The following is a 17,612-nucleotide window of genomic DNA, read 5'->3' as shown; positions in this document are numbered from 1 at the left end:
GCTCAGCTTTTGAGGAGGAAAGAACTTAACCAAGAAGGCCGTGACCAGCTTATCCCAAGAGTCCAGGCTATCCTTAGGTTGTGAGTCCAACCATGTTCTAGCTCTGTCTCTTACAGCAAAAGGGAAAAGCATGAGCCTGTAGACTTCAGGATCTACTCCATTAGTCTTAGCAATCTCACAGATCTGCAAGAACACAGTTAAAAATTGGCAGAGATCTTCTGATGGAAGTCCATGAAACTTGCAGTTTTGTTGCATTAGAGCAACTAGTTGAGGTTTCAGCTCAAAATTGTTTGCTCCAATGGCAGGAATTGAGATGCTTCTTCCATCAAACTTGGAAGTAGGTGTAGTATAATCACCAAGCATCCTCCTTGCATTATTGTTGTTGGGTTCGGCTGCCATATCCTTTTCTTGTTCGAAAATTTCAGTAAGGTTGTCTTTGAATTGTTGTAATTTAGCTTCTCTTAGTTTCCTCTTCAGAGTCCTTTCAGGTTCAGGATCAGCTTCAACAAGAATGCCTTTTTCCTTATTCCTGCTCATATGAAAGAGAAGAGAACAGAAAAGGAAGAGGAATCCTCTATGTCATAGTATAGAGATTCCTTTATGTTAGTAGAAGAAGAAATGGAATAAGAGTGAAGAAGAATGAATAATCCAAACACAAGAGTGAGGATAAGGGCAGTGATTGGAGATGAAGAGAAGTGTTAGTAAATGAATAAATAAATAGAATAAGATGAGAGAGAGAAGTTTTCGAAAACAATTTTTGAAAAGGAGTTAATGATTTTCAAAAATTAAAGGGGAATTAAAATTAAAATTAAAATTTGAAACAATTAATTAATTAAAAAAAATTTGAAAAAGAATGAGGTATTTTCAAAAATTGGAGAGAGAAAAGTTGTTAGGTGGTTTTGAAAAAGATAAAAAAATAAACAATAGTTAATTGGTTAGTTTGAAAAAGAATTGAAAATCAAATTTGAAAAGATAAGAAGATAAGAAGATATTTTGAAATCAAATTTTTGAAAAAAATAAAATTTTGAAAAAGGTATGATAAAAATATATGATTAAAAAGATATGGTTGGAAAATATTTAATTTTTTTTAAATTAAGATTAATTACTTGACTAACAAGAAACTAAAAGATATGATTCTAGAATTTAAAGATTGAACCTTTCTTAACAAGAAAGTAACAAACTTCAAATTTTTTGAATCAATCACATTAATTGTTAATAAAGTTTTCGAAAATTTGAAATAAAATAAGAAAAAGATTTTTAAAAATAGTTTTAAATTTTCAAAAATCATAAGATAAAAGTAAAAGAGATTTGATTTTTTTGAAAAAGATTTTGAAAAGATAAGATTTTTAAAATTGAAAATTTGACTTGACTTACAAGAAATAACTAATTTTAAAAAATTTGACTAAGTCAACTCAAATTTTTGAAATTTTGAGAGAATTAAGGAAAAGATATATTTTTTTATTTTTGAATTTTTAATGATGAGAGAGAAAAACACAATTATGACCCAAAACATAAAAATTTTGGATCAAAACACATGATGCATGCAAGAACACTATGAATGTCAAGATGAGCACCAAGAACACTTTGAAGATCATGATGAACATCAAGAACATATTTTTTGAAAAATTTTTGATGCAAAGAAAACATGCAAGACACCAAACTTAGAAATCTTTAATGCTTAGACAATATGAATGCAAAGATGCACATGAAAAAAATTAAAAAACACAAAGCAAGAAAACATCAAGATCAAACAAGAAGACTTACCAAGAACAACTTGAAGATCACGAAGAACACCATGCATGGATTTTTGAAAAATGCATAAATTTTTAGAAAAATGCAATTGACACCAAACTTAAAGGTTGACTCAAGACTCAAACAAGAAACACAAAATATTTTTGATTTTTATGATTTTATTATTTTTTGTATTTTATTTTATATTTTTCGAAAAACATATAGGAAAAAGAAATTAATGAATCCAAAGTCCTCAATCAAAATCCTATGAATTAGACATGACTTAATAGCCAGCCAAGCTAAAACATGTTATATGAAACTCTAGAATTCATTCTTGAAAACTCTGAAAATTTTCGAAAATAGGTGATAAATTTTTGAAAGATTTTTGAAATTTTTTTTTTGAAAATAAAACATAAAGAAAATCACCTAATCTGAGCAACAAGATGAACCGTCAGTTGTCCAAACTCGGATAATCCCCGGCAATGGCGCCAAAAACTTGGTGGGCAAAATTGTGATCTCTAATAATGGCTTCAACTTAGTATGCGCATTTATAACTTAGCACTTTCTTCACAACCTCGCACAACTAACCAGCAAGTGCACTGGGTAGTCCAAGTAATAAACCTTACGTGAGTAAGTGTCGATCCCACGGAGATTGTTGCTATGGTCATCTTGTAAATCTCAGTCAGGCGGATAATAAATGGTTATAGAGTTTTCGAATAATAATAATAAATAAACAGAAAATAAAGATAGAAATACTTATGTAGATCATCGATGGGAATTTCAGATAGGCGTATGAAGATGCTGTGCTCCTTCTGAATCTCTGCTTTCCTACTGCCTTCATCCAATCCTTCTTACTCCTTTCCATGGCAAGCTGTATGTAGGGCATCACCGTTGTCAATAGCTACATCCCATCCTGTCAGTGAAAAAAGTCCAAATGCTCTGTCACGGCACGGCTAATCATCTGTCGGTTCTCGATCATTTCGGAAGAGAATCCCTTGATTCTTTTGCGTTTGTCATCACGCCCAACAATCGCGAGTTTGAAGCTCGTCACAATCATTTAATCCCGGAATCCTACTCGGAATACCACAGACAAGGTTTAGACTTTCCGGATTTTCATGAATGTCGCCATCAATTCTAGATTATACCACGAAGACTCTGATCTCACGGAATGGAAGGCTCGATTGTCAGGCGAGGGCAACCATGCGTCGTGCATCAGGAATCCAAGAGATACACACTCTAGCTTTTGCTTGTAGAACGAAAGTGGTTGTCAGGCACGCATTCATAGGGACGGATGATTATGAGTGTCATGGATCATCACATCCATCAGGTTGAAGTACGAGTAGTAATTACATTAAAACTCGAGGTACAGCAGAGCTCCACACCCTTAATATATGGTTTGTAAAAACTCCACCGTTGAAAATACATAAGTGATGAAGGTTCAGGCATGGCCGAATGGCCAGCCCCCAAAACGTGATCAGTAGTCTCCTAAAATGAATAATGGAATGAAACCGAGACCAAAGATGTAACGTGGTCAAAAGACACTGAATACAATAGTAAAATGTTCTATTTATACTAGATTAGCTACTAGGGTTTACAGAAGTAAGTAATTGACAGAAATCCACTTCCGGAGCCCACTTGGTGTGTGCTTGGGCTGAGCTTGAGCTTTACACGTGCAGAGACTTCTTTTGGAGTTGAACGCCAAGTTGTAACATGTTTTTGGCGTTCAACTCTGGTTCGTGACGTATTTCTGGTGTTTGACTCCAGAATGCAGCATGGAACTGGTGTTGAGTGCCAGTTTACATCATCTAATCATGAATAAAGTATAAACTATTATATATTTCTGAAAATCTTTGGATGTCTACTTTCCAACGCCGTTGAGAGCGTGCCATTTGGAGTTCTGCAGCTCTAGAAAATCCATTTTGAGTTCAAGAAGGTCAGAATCTAACAGCATCAGCAGTCCTTTGTCAGCCTTTTTTAACTCAGAGTGTTGCTCAGGTCCCTCAATTTCAACCAGAAAGTACCTGAAATCATAGAAAAACACACAAACTCATAGTAAAGTCAAGAAATGTGAATTTAGCATAAAAACTAATGAAAACATCCCTAAAAGTAACTATATCGTATTAAAAACTACCTAAAAACAATGCCAAAAAGCGTATAAATTATCCGCTCATCACTTTACAAAAGAGAATGGAATGATCTGCAAAGAGGAGATGATTGACTCTAGGACACCATTGGTTTAGCTGAATACCTTGATGCAACCATTTTGCTCTGCCTCGTGTAGCAAGAAGGAGAGACCTTTTGCACAAAAAAGAAAAAGGTGTGGGGATAGAGGGTCTCCTTGACGGATACCTCTAGTTGGTTTAAAGAAACCATAGGGTTGCCCTTCCATAACAATAGAGTAAGAAACGGTCGTCACCACCTCCTGCATCCACCCAATCCATTTAGCATCAAAACGAGATTTTCCATTATAAACCAGAGAAATTTCCATTCCACTCTATTGTACGCCTTGCTCATATCTAGTTTCAGTGTCATCTCTGTATCTCTTCCTCCCCCCCATTTTTATCTTTTAGATAATACATGCACTCATGGGAAACAAGGATATTATTAGATATAAGCCTCCCCTTTAAAAAAGCACTCTGGGTATGACTCACAAGCATATTCATTATACCTTGTAACCGATGAACCAAGACCGTGGAGATGATTTTGTAGCATGCGGAGGAAAAGCTAATAGGTCTTATTTGGGTCATGTCTTGTGCATCTTGGATCTTTGGTATAAGACAAATTTGTGTGTGATTGAATCCTTTCAAAATCCGCCCACCTGAGAAAAAATACTGAATTGCCCGAAAAATGTCATTTCCAACAATATCCTAGTAGAAGTGAAAGAATTTTTCAGTGAAACCATCCTTTCTTGGGGCACTCTGGGATTGAATGCTAAATGTGGCTCTTTTAACTTCTTCAAATGAAACTGGCCTTACCAATTTTTGGTTCAAATCTGGGGTCACTTTTGCTTCAAATTCATTAAATATTTCATTATGGTCCTTTGTGTCACCTGCTGCAAAAAATATTTTTAAAGTATGTTTCAGCCACATTTGCTATATCTTCGTTACTCGTAGCCATTACTCCATCCGGGCCTTTTAGTCTCCAGATTCTATTATGTTTGCATCGTAGCATGGTGTAGCGGTGAAAAAATGGGGTGTTTCTGTCTCCTGCTTGAAGCCATTTGATTCTAGATTTGTCTCTCCAAAATCTCTCTACATTGTTATAGGCCACTTCAAGCTTTCTCTCAAGTTCAGTGATGTGTTCTCCACCTTGTATCCCTGCTGCCCTTAGTGTACTAATTTCTTCCTGAATTTGTTTGATTACTTTGGCTGAATCAGATTGAGTAGATTGCTACCATTGGACCAATGAATGCCTACAAATCTTCAGTTTCTATGCTAGGATATACTAGACCAAATAATGCCTACCAATGAATTTCTCGTGCTCCAAGCCTCCCTGATTCTATGTTTTATCTCTTCAACACCACACCACCATTCTTGAAACTTAAACCTTCTTTTAGAGCGATGAGCAGAAGGGCTAGTATTAAGAATGAGTGGTGCGTGGTCAGAGCCATCCTCACTAAGCCTTGTAACGGTTGCATTTAGGTAGACATCTAACCAATCGACCCCTGCCATCATCCGATCTAGCCTCTCCTCAATTAATTCCTGCCCCAGTCTTCTATTTGACCACGTAAAGGGCCGCCCTATCATGCCAAGATCCTTCAGACTATTTTCATCAATGAATTCATTAAAATCATTAATGGAAGTAGGTGATTTTGTGCTACCTCTCACCTTCTCATGCTGTCTGGAAATAGCATTAAAATCTCCAAAAATGAGCACCCTACCAGTTAACATGTCTAAGACTGACGCCACTTCTTCAAACTGCCCCCTTCGAATCTGATCACTATAGCTGAGGTACACTCCCACCATGCCCCAGTCCACATTCTTCTTTGTATCCTTCACTCTGGCAACTATGAAGAAGTCATTTGATGTAAAAACTTCCACCACACACCCTTCTTTCCATGCCAATGTAAGCCCACCAGCTGTCCCCATCGGGTCACGAAGAAACCAATAATTGAAACCACTTGCTCTGAGTTTCCTTTTCACCTGACAAGATTGGTTTTTGATTTCATAGAAGAAACAAATCTCAGTAGAGTGGGATCGACAAATCCCTTTCATGTTGTGAACTGTCAAGGGTCTTCCCAGACCCCGACAGTTCCACATCAGCACTCTCATGGCCCCTGGGGCACCAATTGATGGCTGGCGCCCTCTACCTCAGCAGCATCATTACAGTCTCCTTCCGAACATAATTTCTTCTGTGGATTCACATTTTCCTTTCCTTTAAAACCTCTTTTCTAGCAATCTGCTTAAGTTTTGATATTTTATGACCCCTAAATGTTTAGGTTGCCTTATTCTGTTCATATTGCATAATGTTATGTTTGGATTTTTTTCTTCAGCACATCTTCACTCTTTGTCTTCGACCCTGCATCATTTGATTTCTCTCATGAACCTCCTCTGCTCTCAATTCTCGGTACATGGCCAAGACTTAAAGTCTCATTTGATTTTTCTTGTTGCTCCTTTATTGACAAACTGGAAAAACTATTGAGTAGCCAGGCGGGCATTGGCTTCTTTTTTGGCTTATCTTTCTTCTAGTTCCTGTCAGACTCAAAGTTTTTGTTCCCAAAATCCTCCACTTCAACACGGCGCCCAGTTTGGTCTGCTTGTACGCATTCTCCCACCTTATCCTCCTTAACTTGCCCCAAAGTCGTGTCCCTCATGAGAGCTTGGCACAACCGAGCTTCATGTCCAAGTTTGGCACAATATGTACAGAACTTTCCAACACGTTTATATCTTAAGCCAATCTCTATCAGTTTCTGGTCAGGCCCTATAATTTTGACACTGTCTTTGATGCGTTTGTTGGCATCTAGCTCCACTTTGACTTTGATAATTCTCGCTTCCTTCCCTTTTACGTCAAAGAGTTCCATGTCAGTCACCCTTCCAATATTATTTTTCATCTTCCAACCTGCTTCAATTGTCTTAAAGCTCTCCAGTAGCCCCTAAATCTGAGTCTAGATCGGGAATGTATTGATCCGCTTAGCAATAGGCTGATCTTGCTCAGTCCATCTTTTCACATGAAGAACATAATCCTTAAACAGCCATGACCATCCTTTTTCTATTTTTATTAGGTCCATCTCATTGCCAAAGAAGAATTGAAATAAATTATCCTCTTTACTTACTTCTTTGAAACCCTCAGGTCTTTCTCAAATAGCGCTTAGTGCACCCTCCGTTGTCCCCACAGAAAAAGGTTTATCTGCAAAAACCTTTCCTATGAGACTATTGACACAAGCGTTGACACCTCTTTATATCCTCCTCCTTTAACTCCACTACTAGATCTTTTTCATTGTTGTTGTCTTCTTTATTGCCTCGATTGATTCCTTCCCATAATTCCATACTTATGATTAGATTATGAGTTGAGATTTCAAAAATGGTATTACGACTATGTATGCTCTAACAGAGCACTAAAATCCTATTAGAGTACTAACTAATATAATAACTTTAGTTTTAATTTATCAATATTCTAATAAATACTTATAAATAGAAATGATAATTTAGTAATAATCAAATTATTAATTTTTAATTTGTATTTGTGAATAATTGAGTCATCCACGAGACCACAATATCTTGTCATGTCTTAGGTGTAGAAGAGTTTTATTAAAAATTATTAGAAATCTCACTTATTAAAACACACGTTTTATTCTTAATATGTCATCCATTATCCATTATTAAAATTAAATTTTTACACTTAATAATAGAATTGATATGACATATTTTGAGAGTATTATTTATTTATTTTTTAATTTATTAAATTCAATCAATTATAATAAATTAATTATATCAATTTATTAGTTTAATAAGATATTTTGTAACTTACTTCTTTTAATTCAATAAATCAAATCAATTATACTAGTTATTTGTATTAATTAATTGATTTGACTAATTTTTAAAAATATTTTTATTTATTTTGTTTTATTTATTTAAATATATTAATTATAATTAATCGATTTATAAATTTAATTAGGATAGATATCAAATTATTTAAATTAGTGATGAGATAGACGTGAAATATCTTTAGAGATATTTTTCAATTTATTTTTTTAATTTATTAAACCAAAGTAATTTTATTAATTATTTATATCAACTAATTAATTTAATTAATTCTTGAGGATATCTTGTGATTTAATTTGTTGAATTCATTTGAATTCATTAATTACAACTAATATATATTATTTGATTTAATTCAAATATATATGTTAGGATTAGTATTTGACCTATAGCTTAATTAGAAAATTATACTATAAATAGGGATATAATACAATAATATAAGGAACATGATGTAATTGGAAATTCTATTTTGTGTGTGTTTGGATTACAGTTTACAAATGGGAGTTTGCATAAAATTGATTGATTTTGATGAAAAATAAGTCTATGTTAACGTGATTTATGTTTGACAATTTTTATATCAAAATGGATTATAGTAAAATAAATGTTGTTTTGATTATACTACTTAAAATTATTTTTAGATGAAAAATTACTAAAAGAGACATCAATTTAAATAATTTTTTATACTATCCTATTATTTTACTTTAGATATTTGAATAGATCTTATTAATTAATTTTATAATAAAATTAATATTTACTTACTAAGTAACATATAAAAATTGACAAAATATATTTTAAAACATAAAAACACTAATAATATTAAATTCAAAAATAAAATACTAATAAAATACATAAAAAATAATATCTTATACAAAATTTGTACATAAAAACACTATTATTTCTATTGCATGAGATTAATAATTTGATCTTTAATCGAGTCTCAAACACAGTCTATTTCTACAGAAGAGTAAATGATAAAAAAAGTTCATATAAATTAAGAAACAATAAGAATTCTTAAAAATAATAATATACATGAAAAAGCAGAATACTAAAAAAAATAATTATCATATAAATAAAATAAATACAATAAAAAAATATGAAAGAGGGTACTTTAAATTTAATAATATCAAACAAAAAGAAAACGTTCTATAATTTTTTTAGTATCGCTAGTACTCTTTAATTTAGTATTATTTTAGACCATAAATTTTCATTGTTTATAATTCTATTGTTACTTATAATTAGTTTTTGTTTATTTATTTTATCCTTTTTGATGGGATTATAATTCATATTAAACAAAAATTTGATAACAAGCATAGTATATAATAATTACAATTACAAATTTTACAGAGTCAAACAAAAAATAAAAAATTTCATACAAAACGAAAATAAAGTACAGTAAAAAATAGAAAAAAAATACTCATACAAATAAAAAACAATAAAAATTTTATAAAATCAACAACATATATATCATATGAACAAAAAAATTACAATAAGAAGTAAATAAAATTCATATGAATAAAACCAAACCAAAAATAAAGAATTTTATACACAACATAAACATGTACAATAAAAGATAGAAAAAAAATTTATATAAACAAAAAAAATAAAAAATATCATAAAAAATAAAAATTTATATCAACAATAGTTGTTATATGAATAAAAAATACAATAAAAATACAATAAAAAATCATATACACAAAATCAAATAAAAATAAAAAAACTTCATAAAAAATATACATATAAAAAATAGTATGGTAAATGATAAAAAAAAGGACTATGTTACGTGTACATCAAAATCAGTCCCCAAAGTTAGCCATAAGTATAAGATACATGTTGAAATATAAATAGACATAGAAAATAAAGTAAACCACACATATATATATATATATATATATATATATATATATATATATATATATATATATATATATATAAATACATTGGTGGTTGATTTTAGTGGCTGAATTTGGTGTACAAATAGCATTTAAAAAAAACTCATATGAACTAGGAAGTAGTATAAATTCTAAAAAATATAACATCAGAATACTAAAAAAAATAATATAAAAATATTTATCATATAAATAAAAAAATACAATAAAAAATATAAAAATCAAAATATGAAAGAGGGTATTAAAAGTAATAAAAAATTAAAATATTTATCTTGGCAGTGTTTCAAACAAATCTGAAAGATATTGATGAAAAAGAAATTGGAACGAAGAACACAAAGAACTACTATAAAAGTTATATATTTATTTTGTATCCTTTTTATAGAAGAAAATCAAGGGTAGAATTGGTAGAAAAGAAATAAATTTTTCATCTAATTTCTCAATGGTAATCAGCCTTCCCAACATGAACGCAGAAGCTACAATTTTTAGTTTCACGTGAATGTACATTCAGAGGTGAAAGTACTTGTGCCTTTAGAGGTTCTAAAATTTGCCAAACATAAGAGTGGAGCGTTCAAGACACTCAAACGAATTTTATCTTCCTTAATGTAAACCCCAAACACACCCTTTCTCTCTTTGGCCCTAGTATTAGTGATTTCTATTGTAACGACCCAACTTCTAGCATGTCATGACCAATGCTAGCTGCCAGCGCTACTTCACGACTTTTTTTAGATACTCTAGACCTTATATTAAATATATACATACGAGCCGATAGCGCTAGTCGAGATCGTATGTTAGATAGATATAATGGAATAAGCAATAGTTAAACGAATAATATCTACATGAAGCATAGAAAACATATATAGTAATATCATACACATATGCCCGAAGACTCATTTAGTACATCATAGTTCACGCCGGATTACGTCGTTACTTATTCATGAAATTATTTATGGACTCCATTATTTATATTAACAAGCTTTGACTCACAAGAGTCACCCTAGTTTAAGACCCGTTCTAACTTGTTTAGATAGATATTTATAAAAGCAACTAGCCCTCTAAAAGTCTATACAGAGCAAAGGCAAAGACCACTACTACTATTGCTATTATTACTACTACTGCTCATGGATATCTTGGTAGCTGAGGAAAAATTGTGCTAAAGTAAGGAAAAAGTCATCGAACACACCCATGATATTGTTGCTCGCCTGTCCAAATGCGGAGAACTCAAAGAAGAACATGTTGGTTCCCACTTGCGGAACGAGGGAAAGTAAGGGGTGAAAACCTAAGGTTCCCAGCAGGATACTACACGGAAAACCTAAGGACTTCCGCAATCTAAGTCTAAGAGTTCGCGTAGTTGTGTCGGTAAGTCTCGCAAATAAGTATAAGCACAAGTATATAGCAGAACAGTAAATAACAACAGAATACAAGAAGTAGAGATAAATCACAATCACAAAGAAATGCAGTAACCAAGTATGATGCATGTCTGGTCCTATGCAGGCCATGAGTTCATGCGTCGATTGACTACCTGCAACCCAACGTTACCTACGAACTAGTCCTAGATATGGTTTTCGCAACTGCGTACATTCTACATACGTGCCTAATGGACAAAACTACATGCGTTCTGGCAACTGGTAATCGTCATAGAGCTTGTCGCCATAGTATGATAAGAGTTAGAGGAACAGGTTTTAACATAAAGTGGGCGTCCTCACAACGTATGATTTTGGTTTTGTTGGAGAAAAAACTCCTCCTCCCCAGCTATTCACTTAAGATGGTTCTGGTTCCAGTTCCATCGGAACAGACGCTCCTCCTCCCCAGATAATCTCTTTACACATTGGGGTTTACAGTTTTCTTTTTTCGCGACACTTTTTAAATAAACTTTATATCTAAGGGACTTCTTTGTCCTTTTATAAAAACTTGTGCTTGGTCTTCCCTTTAAATCTCTCAGCCTTTGTTACATTTACTATTTTGCCCTTGGTATTTTTATATATTTTCGATTTTGCTCTTTTGTACATAACTTCTCCATTTATTATTTTTTTAGGCTTTTAGTGATGCTTTCACCACTAATATTATTACTTTACCATTAACCCTCATATCCTTCTTAACATATATTTTTATCCTTTATTTAGTTAATTAACTATTTTTACATTTTTCTTATGCCCAAAATTATCATTTTACCCCTAAGTGCTCTAGTTTTTCTGTTTAATTTTATTTAGCATCAAAATTTTACCGCATTGATACTAATATTTTTTCTATAACCAAATTATCCTTTGTAACACCCCAATTAGCCTAAACTTTACCTCGCATCGTAAAGCAAAGATTAATCAAAGATTATGACAGTTCTAAGCTCATACATATGATATATAGAAGGAATAATATCATCTAGAAGCCTAATGAAGGATATAGTTCAAAAACAGGATTTAAAAGCACAAAACGAACTAATGAAGCATCTAACTTAAGCACAAGGAACAAAGGTGATATAAACAAAATAATAGTATAATAGTGTAATATCATAGGAAACTAGCCACGGCTCGCAGAGTTTAAGCCAGCTAGCCAAATATACAGATAAGGAGGAACTGAAGTTTAAAATGGCTTATACAAGTTTTGTTCTCTCTCTATTACAAGCCTCTAGGCCAAAATAAAAATACAAAAGTGAGATATATATATATATATATATATATATATATAACTAAACAAAATAAATCAAAGAGACTCAAAAGGTATCCAGATCCTCCACTTCTGTCACCAACCAAACAACTCACCGAGGTGGGTTGCGACCTGCATCTGAAAAACACAACAGAAATATGGTATAAGAACCGGAGGTTCTCAATATGGTAACAGTGCCTAATGATGTAAGATGTAAGGCTCCGGGACGCCGAAGGCAATCCTAGAGCTTCACATCACATACGGATATTCAAGCTTAAATCAATAAATAAATAAAGGACTTAAACCATAAATCGGGTCATCTAAGCTTAGGGGGTTTCTAACTAATGCTAATCACACCGCTGTATCCCATAGCCTTCACCAGCTTAACCTCTGTGCGATCCCATCGCGACCGCCTACCTAACCTCCTATCATCAGACAATCACAAATAGTGCAGGCAAGTAAAACACAGATAGAATTCATTTACAGCAAGTAATTCAAGAAGCAAGTAAGCATGTTATAAAATTAGGCAAACTCAAGCAAACAAAGCAAGCAAGCATATAGAAGATGCACATGATGAATGTATGCCCTATTGGCTATGATATCACATGTCGGTTATTGTGCCAAACCCGACAGCAAATTTGGTCGACAACTCCCGGATTAGTCTCTCCATTGCGCATAAGGAGGAAAATTCCGAGGGAGAGTGCCCTACCACCTTCTCCTTTCAGAGGGAAACATTCCAAGGGAGCATGCCCTACCACCATCCTCTGGTTGTCGCATGATTCCGTGGATTAGTGCCCTACCACCTTGCAATCAGAGAGAAACCCATGCTCAGGAGGAAAATTCTGAGGGAAAGTGCCCTACCACCTTCTTCTTTCAGAGGGAAACATTCTGATAGAGCACGCCCTACCACCGTCCTCTAGAGCAATCAATATGAGTGAGAAGCTCAACTTTAAGCCTCTCATCCGAACGTAGGCGGGATACTGCCACAGCCCCTACGACGGATAGCAAAGCATAAAATAATCACATAATGAAACTCATAGGCCGCTCCTCATAGCACATTTCCACTCATACTTGCCACGACCTTCATCATTTTCCTAAGTTCCATTCTGAACTCCTTAGCTCATCAATTTCTCAAGTCATACATCTCTCCTCCCTAACACTCTACCAGACCCATCCTCAATACGCCAGAAACCTAAGCCTCCGTTTGCTAACTTTTCAAAGTAGTCATCAACCAAAACCCTTAGCCTATTTCCCTTATTCCCATACTAAAAAATAAACCTAAAAGCCTTACAAAGGTGTTATAGAAGCTTACAACCTCGTTGTGAAGGTGAAATAGTTGAAAACAAGTTTAAATTTGTGAAACAGGGTGTGTCTGGACGCACAGGGGGGTGCATGCGCACGCCCAGGAAGATTTTGAAAGTGTGCGTACGCATAGAGGTGTGCGTACGCACAGGTACTAAAATTTTCAAGCCTGTGTACTCGCACAAGCTGTGCGAGTGCCCCCAACAGATGACCCTTTCCGACTTGTGCGTACGCACAGGGCTGTGCGTCTGCACAGGTTATAATCCTTCATTGATGTGTGCGCACACAAGTTGTGCTAACGCTGCAAGCAGTAAGCCTTCTCCTGCCTGTGCATACGCACAGGTCTGTGCGTCTGCACAAAATGAGATTTGTGCAGGTTTGTGCGTGCGCACAAGGTCGTGCGTGCGCACATATCAAAAATCCTGAAATTCTGTAACTCTGCAGAATTTCAGATTTTTAACACCAACTTGAATGATCATAACTCCCTCTACAAAATTCCAAATTTTACAAACTTGATATCATTTTGAAGAGTTTTCAACAAGCTTTAATTTAAATCAAATTTCAACAAATTTTGAAAACCGGGACAAAAGTTATAATCAGACAAAGTTCACCAAAAATCCATTTTCACCCAAAAATCTCTTAACCTCAAATTCACCAAATCTCACAATTCAAAACCAAACCCATTGATAAACCACTATTTTATGGTTTATCTTGTGTTCAATTGAGTGGTTTTTATCAACTCTTTACCCACTTATTCATATGATTTGCATGTTTTATATTTTCCTTCCTGATTCTGTGCTATGATTGAAAACATGCTTCTTTGACTTTTATTTCCTTTTATTTAATCATCTCTTATTACCATTAGATGCCTTGATATGTATGTTAAATGATTTCAGGAATTATAGGGCAGGAATGGCTTAGAGGATGGAAAGGAAGCATGCAAAAGTGGAAGGAATACAAGAAGTTGAAGGAACTGCAAAGCTGTCACCCTGACCTTCTCGCACTAAAACGATCATAACTTGAGCTACAGATGTCCAAATGATGCGGTTCCACTTGTGTTGGAAATCTAACGTCTGGGCTTCGATTTGATAATAATTTGTCATAGTGGCCGTACAGATAGGCAACGCGAACACGTGCTCTACACGGACGCGTTGCATCTACGAATCTCATTCCACGCAAACGCGTGGATGACGCCTCCGCGTCACTTTGCCGCGACCTGTACGGACCAAATTTCACAATCAGCGATTTCTGGGCTGTTTCTGACCCAGTTTTCGGCCCAGAGAATGCAGATTAGAGGCTATAAAGTGGGGGAATGCATTCATTCATAATTATGCTTTCATAATTCATAATTTTTAGTTTTAGATGTAGTTTTTAGAGAGAGAGGCTCTCTCCTCTCTCTTAGGACTTAGGATTAGGATTCCTCTTAAAGGATTTAGGAATATTTTCATCTTCTTTAATTACAGGTTCAATGTTCCTTTTATTTATTTCCTCAATTTATTTTATGGATTTCTATGTTCAACTCAACTTCTTTATTTGGCTCCAACTGCCCATGTTACATTTGATATCTTTATTAATTCATGATTTTGAGGTATTTCAGATCTAAGATTCTTATTTAGCTTTTTATATTATTGGCTTTAATTGATTAACTGGAAGCTCTTGAGTTATCAACTATTCATGATTGATTGTTATGTCGGCTAATTAACTGGAATTCCACTAACTCTAGTCTTTCCTTAGGAGTTGGCTAGGACTTGGGAAATCTAACCAATTAGTTCACTTGACTTTCCCTTGCTTACGCAAAGGTTAACTAAGTGGGATTAACTTCCATTCTTATAGGAGTAACTAGGATAGGACTTCCGAATTTTCATATCTTGCCAAGAGTTTATTTTATAGTTAATTATTTATTTTATTTGTCTTTTAATTTACTTGTTCCCCACTTTCAAAACCCCAATTTACAAAACCCATAACCAATAATAAGAACATACCTCCCTGCAATTCCTTGAGAAGACGACCCGAGGTTTGAATACTCGGTTATCAATTTTAAAAGGGTTTGTTACTTGTGACAACCAAAACATTTGTAAGAAAGGTTGATTGCTTGGTTTAGTAACTATACTTACAACGAGAGTTTACTATAACTTCTAAACCATCAATCTTCAGTTCTTCAAAATGGCGCCGTTGCCAGGGAATTGCAAACGTATGCCTTATTATTGGTTATTGTAAATATTTTTCTTTTACTTGTTTATTTGTTCTTTCGCTTCCCTCTTATTTCTGATAGCTACTATGAATTCTCACCCCTCTCGCTTTGAGTTTGGTTCTAATTTTGTTGCAAGGAATAGAAGCTATAACAGGACTATACATCAAGGTCTAAGCAATCAAAGATGGATGGAGCCACAAGGATCTGATCACCCTTTTAGGCAACAACACCCTCCTAGATATCATGGACAGAGACCATTCTACAATGCATACCAAGCTGATAGATATGGTGGACCGCCTTGTAGCTACCAACAAGCCCCACCCTGTGCTCAGAGACCATCCTTTCAACACAACCTCAATCCACCATACTCACAAGCTCTTTTTCACCATTCGCCACCATATGATCCTTATCCACCCCAACACCAATCCAACTACTCCCAAGAATCATCACACCCCTATGCACCATGTTCATATCCATCAAGCCAAGAATCACAGGTTCGCCTCGAAGAATCAGTAAAACAATTTAATGCAACCTTTCATGAACTGGAGCAAGCAATTAATCAATTATCTTCCAGACATTCAGACACTCAACATACCCCCATGGCTTCATGTGGAGAATCTAATAAAGAATGTATTGTGAAGAAGACACAAGAAACTCCAGTGAACAGCATAGAGCATAACTTCGTGCTGGAACAAGTAGAGGATGCTGTCATTGTAGAAGAAGAAGAGTTGGTTGAAGATTTAGGAGATGCTGAACCTCCACGGGAACACAGAGTCATGGAAAACTCCGTCAAGGATGTTACAATTGACGCTAAAGAGGATGTTGCACAGCCTCCAATGCAGATATCTTATGAAGAATTGTACGGAATAACCCAAGACGCAAGTTTCCTTGATGATGATGATAATCACAAGTCGAGTTCTCTTAGCAATGAACTTGCATCCGCAAGTGAATTCTTTGAGACAGAAGAATCTTCCCCAAGTGAATACGAAGATGATGTAGAGGTCAACTTTTCTCAACCTCCAATTTATGACTCCAATGACGAGGAAGATATCAGTGACTTTGATCAAGACATGGTTGAAATGGAAGAAATTTGCCAAGAAGTGGAGGAATTCACAGAAGACCACAAGGGAGTAGAGCTTGCAGAGCCACTAGAAACACCTCTCCCAAGGCCATTACCACCCAACACAGACTTCAAGTGGGTAAAATCCTTGGCTTTTATCTTCACTTTTCCACTTGAATATGGTTTACTTGAAACAGATGGCCAGCTTAGAGCTCTTTGCGGCTTTAAGAGAAAAAAGGAATTGACTCGCACTCAGAGTTGGTATGCAAGATTCAATAAGGTTTCACACTCCAACTTGAGGTGCAAGGATTGGTGTCAAGCTCAATTGAAAAGATCTCAGAAGCTGTTTGGTCACTACAGTGAGAATTCAGACTACTCACCACCCGGCTGGAAAAATGCAGATCAAGACAAAGATGGTTGTAAAAGTAGCATTTGGGATCCTGAAATCTATTCCGACATTCAACACTCCGGGAGCCTTGAAGCCTTCTTAAACTCACCTAAGGGCTTTACGTACCTTGTTTGGGACCCTGGAGGATGTTGGCATTCCAAACACTGGTGAAGATTCCTGGATCAGTACAAGCATAAGCCACCATAACAAGGAGCTCGCCAAATGTCCAACTTAAGGACTTTAACTAAAAGTGCTAAGTGGGAGACAACCCACCATGGTATGATCGTTCTTTTTTCAGTTTAAATTTTAGTCTGTTTTTGAATTTTTATTGAACCTGGAATCATGCATAGCATTCATATTAAGCATTGCATTCTGCATATTGCATAAAAAAAATATTCGTACGCGACGCGACAGCGTCGCTGACGCGTCCGCGTCGCAG

At 34.8% G+C, this 17,612-nt stretch overlaps 1 protein-coding gene across 1 annotated transcript; it reads right to left on the bottom strand.

Moving 5' to 3' along the window:
- Positions 1-5,165: 5,165 nt before the first annotated feature.
- LOC140184080 (uncharacterized) lies at positions 5,166-6,002 on the bottom strand. Its single transcript, XM_072234366.1, has one exon. It carries the CDS (start codon positions 6,000-6,002, stop codon positions 5,166-5,168), a length of 837 nt encoding a protein of 278 aa, XP_072090467.1.
- Between the last annotated feature and the right edge of the window lie 11,610 nt (positions 6,003-17,612).

This window comes from Arachis hypogaea, chromosome 4 (assembly GCF_003086295.3).
Source record: "Arachis hypogaea cultivar Tifrunner chromosome 4, arahy.Tifrunner.gnm2.J5K5, whole genome shotgun sequence".
NCBI lineage: Eukaryota > Viridiplantae > Streptophyta > Magnoliopsida > Fabales > Fabaceae > Arachis > Arachis hypogaea.
The sequence above is the reverse complement of the archived record's forward strand: the minus strand, read 5'-3'. Positions and strand labels throughout refer to the sequence as shown.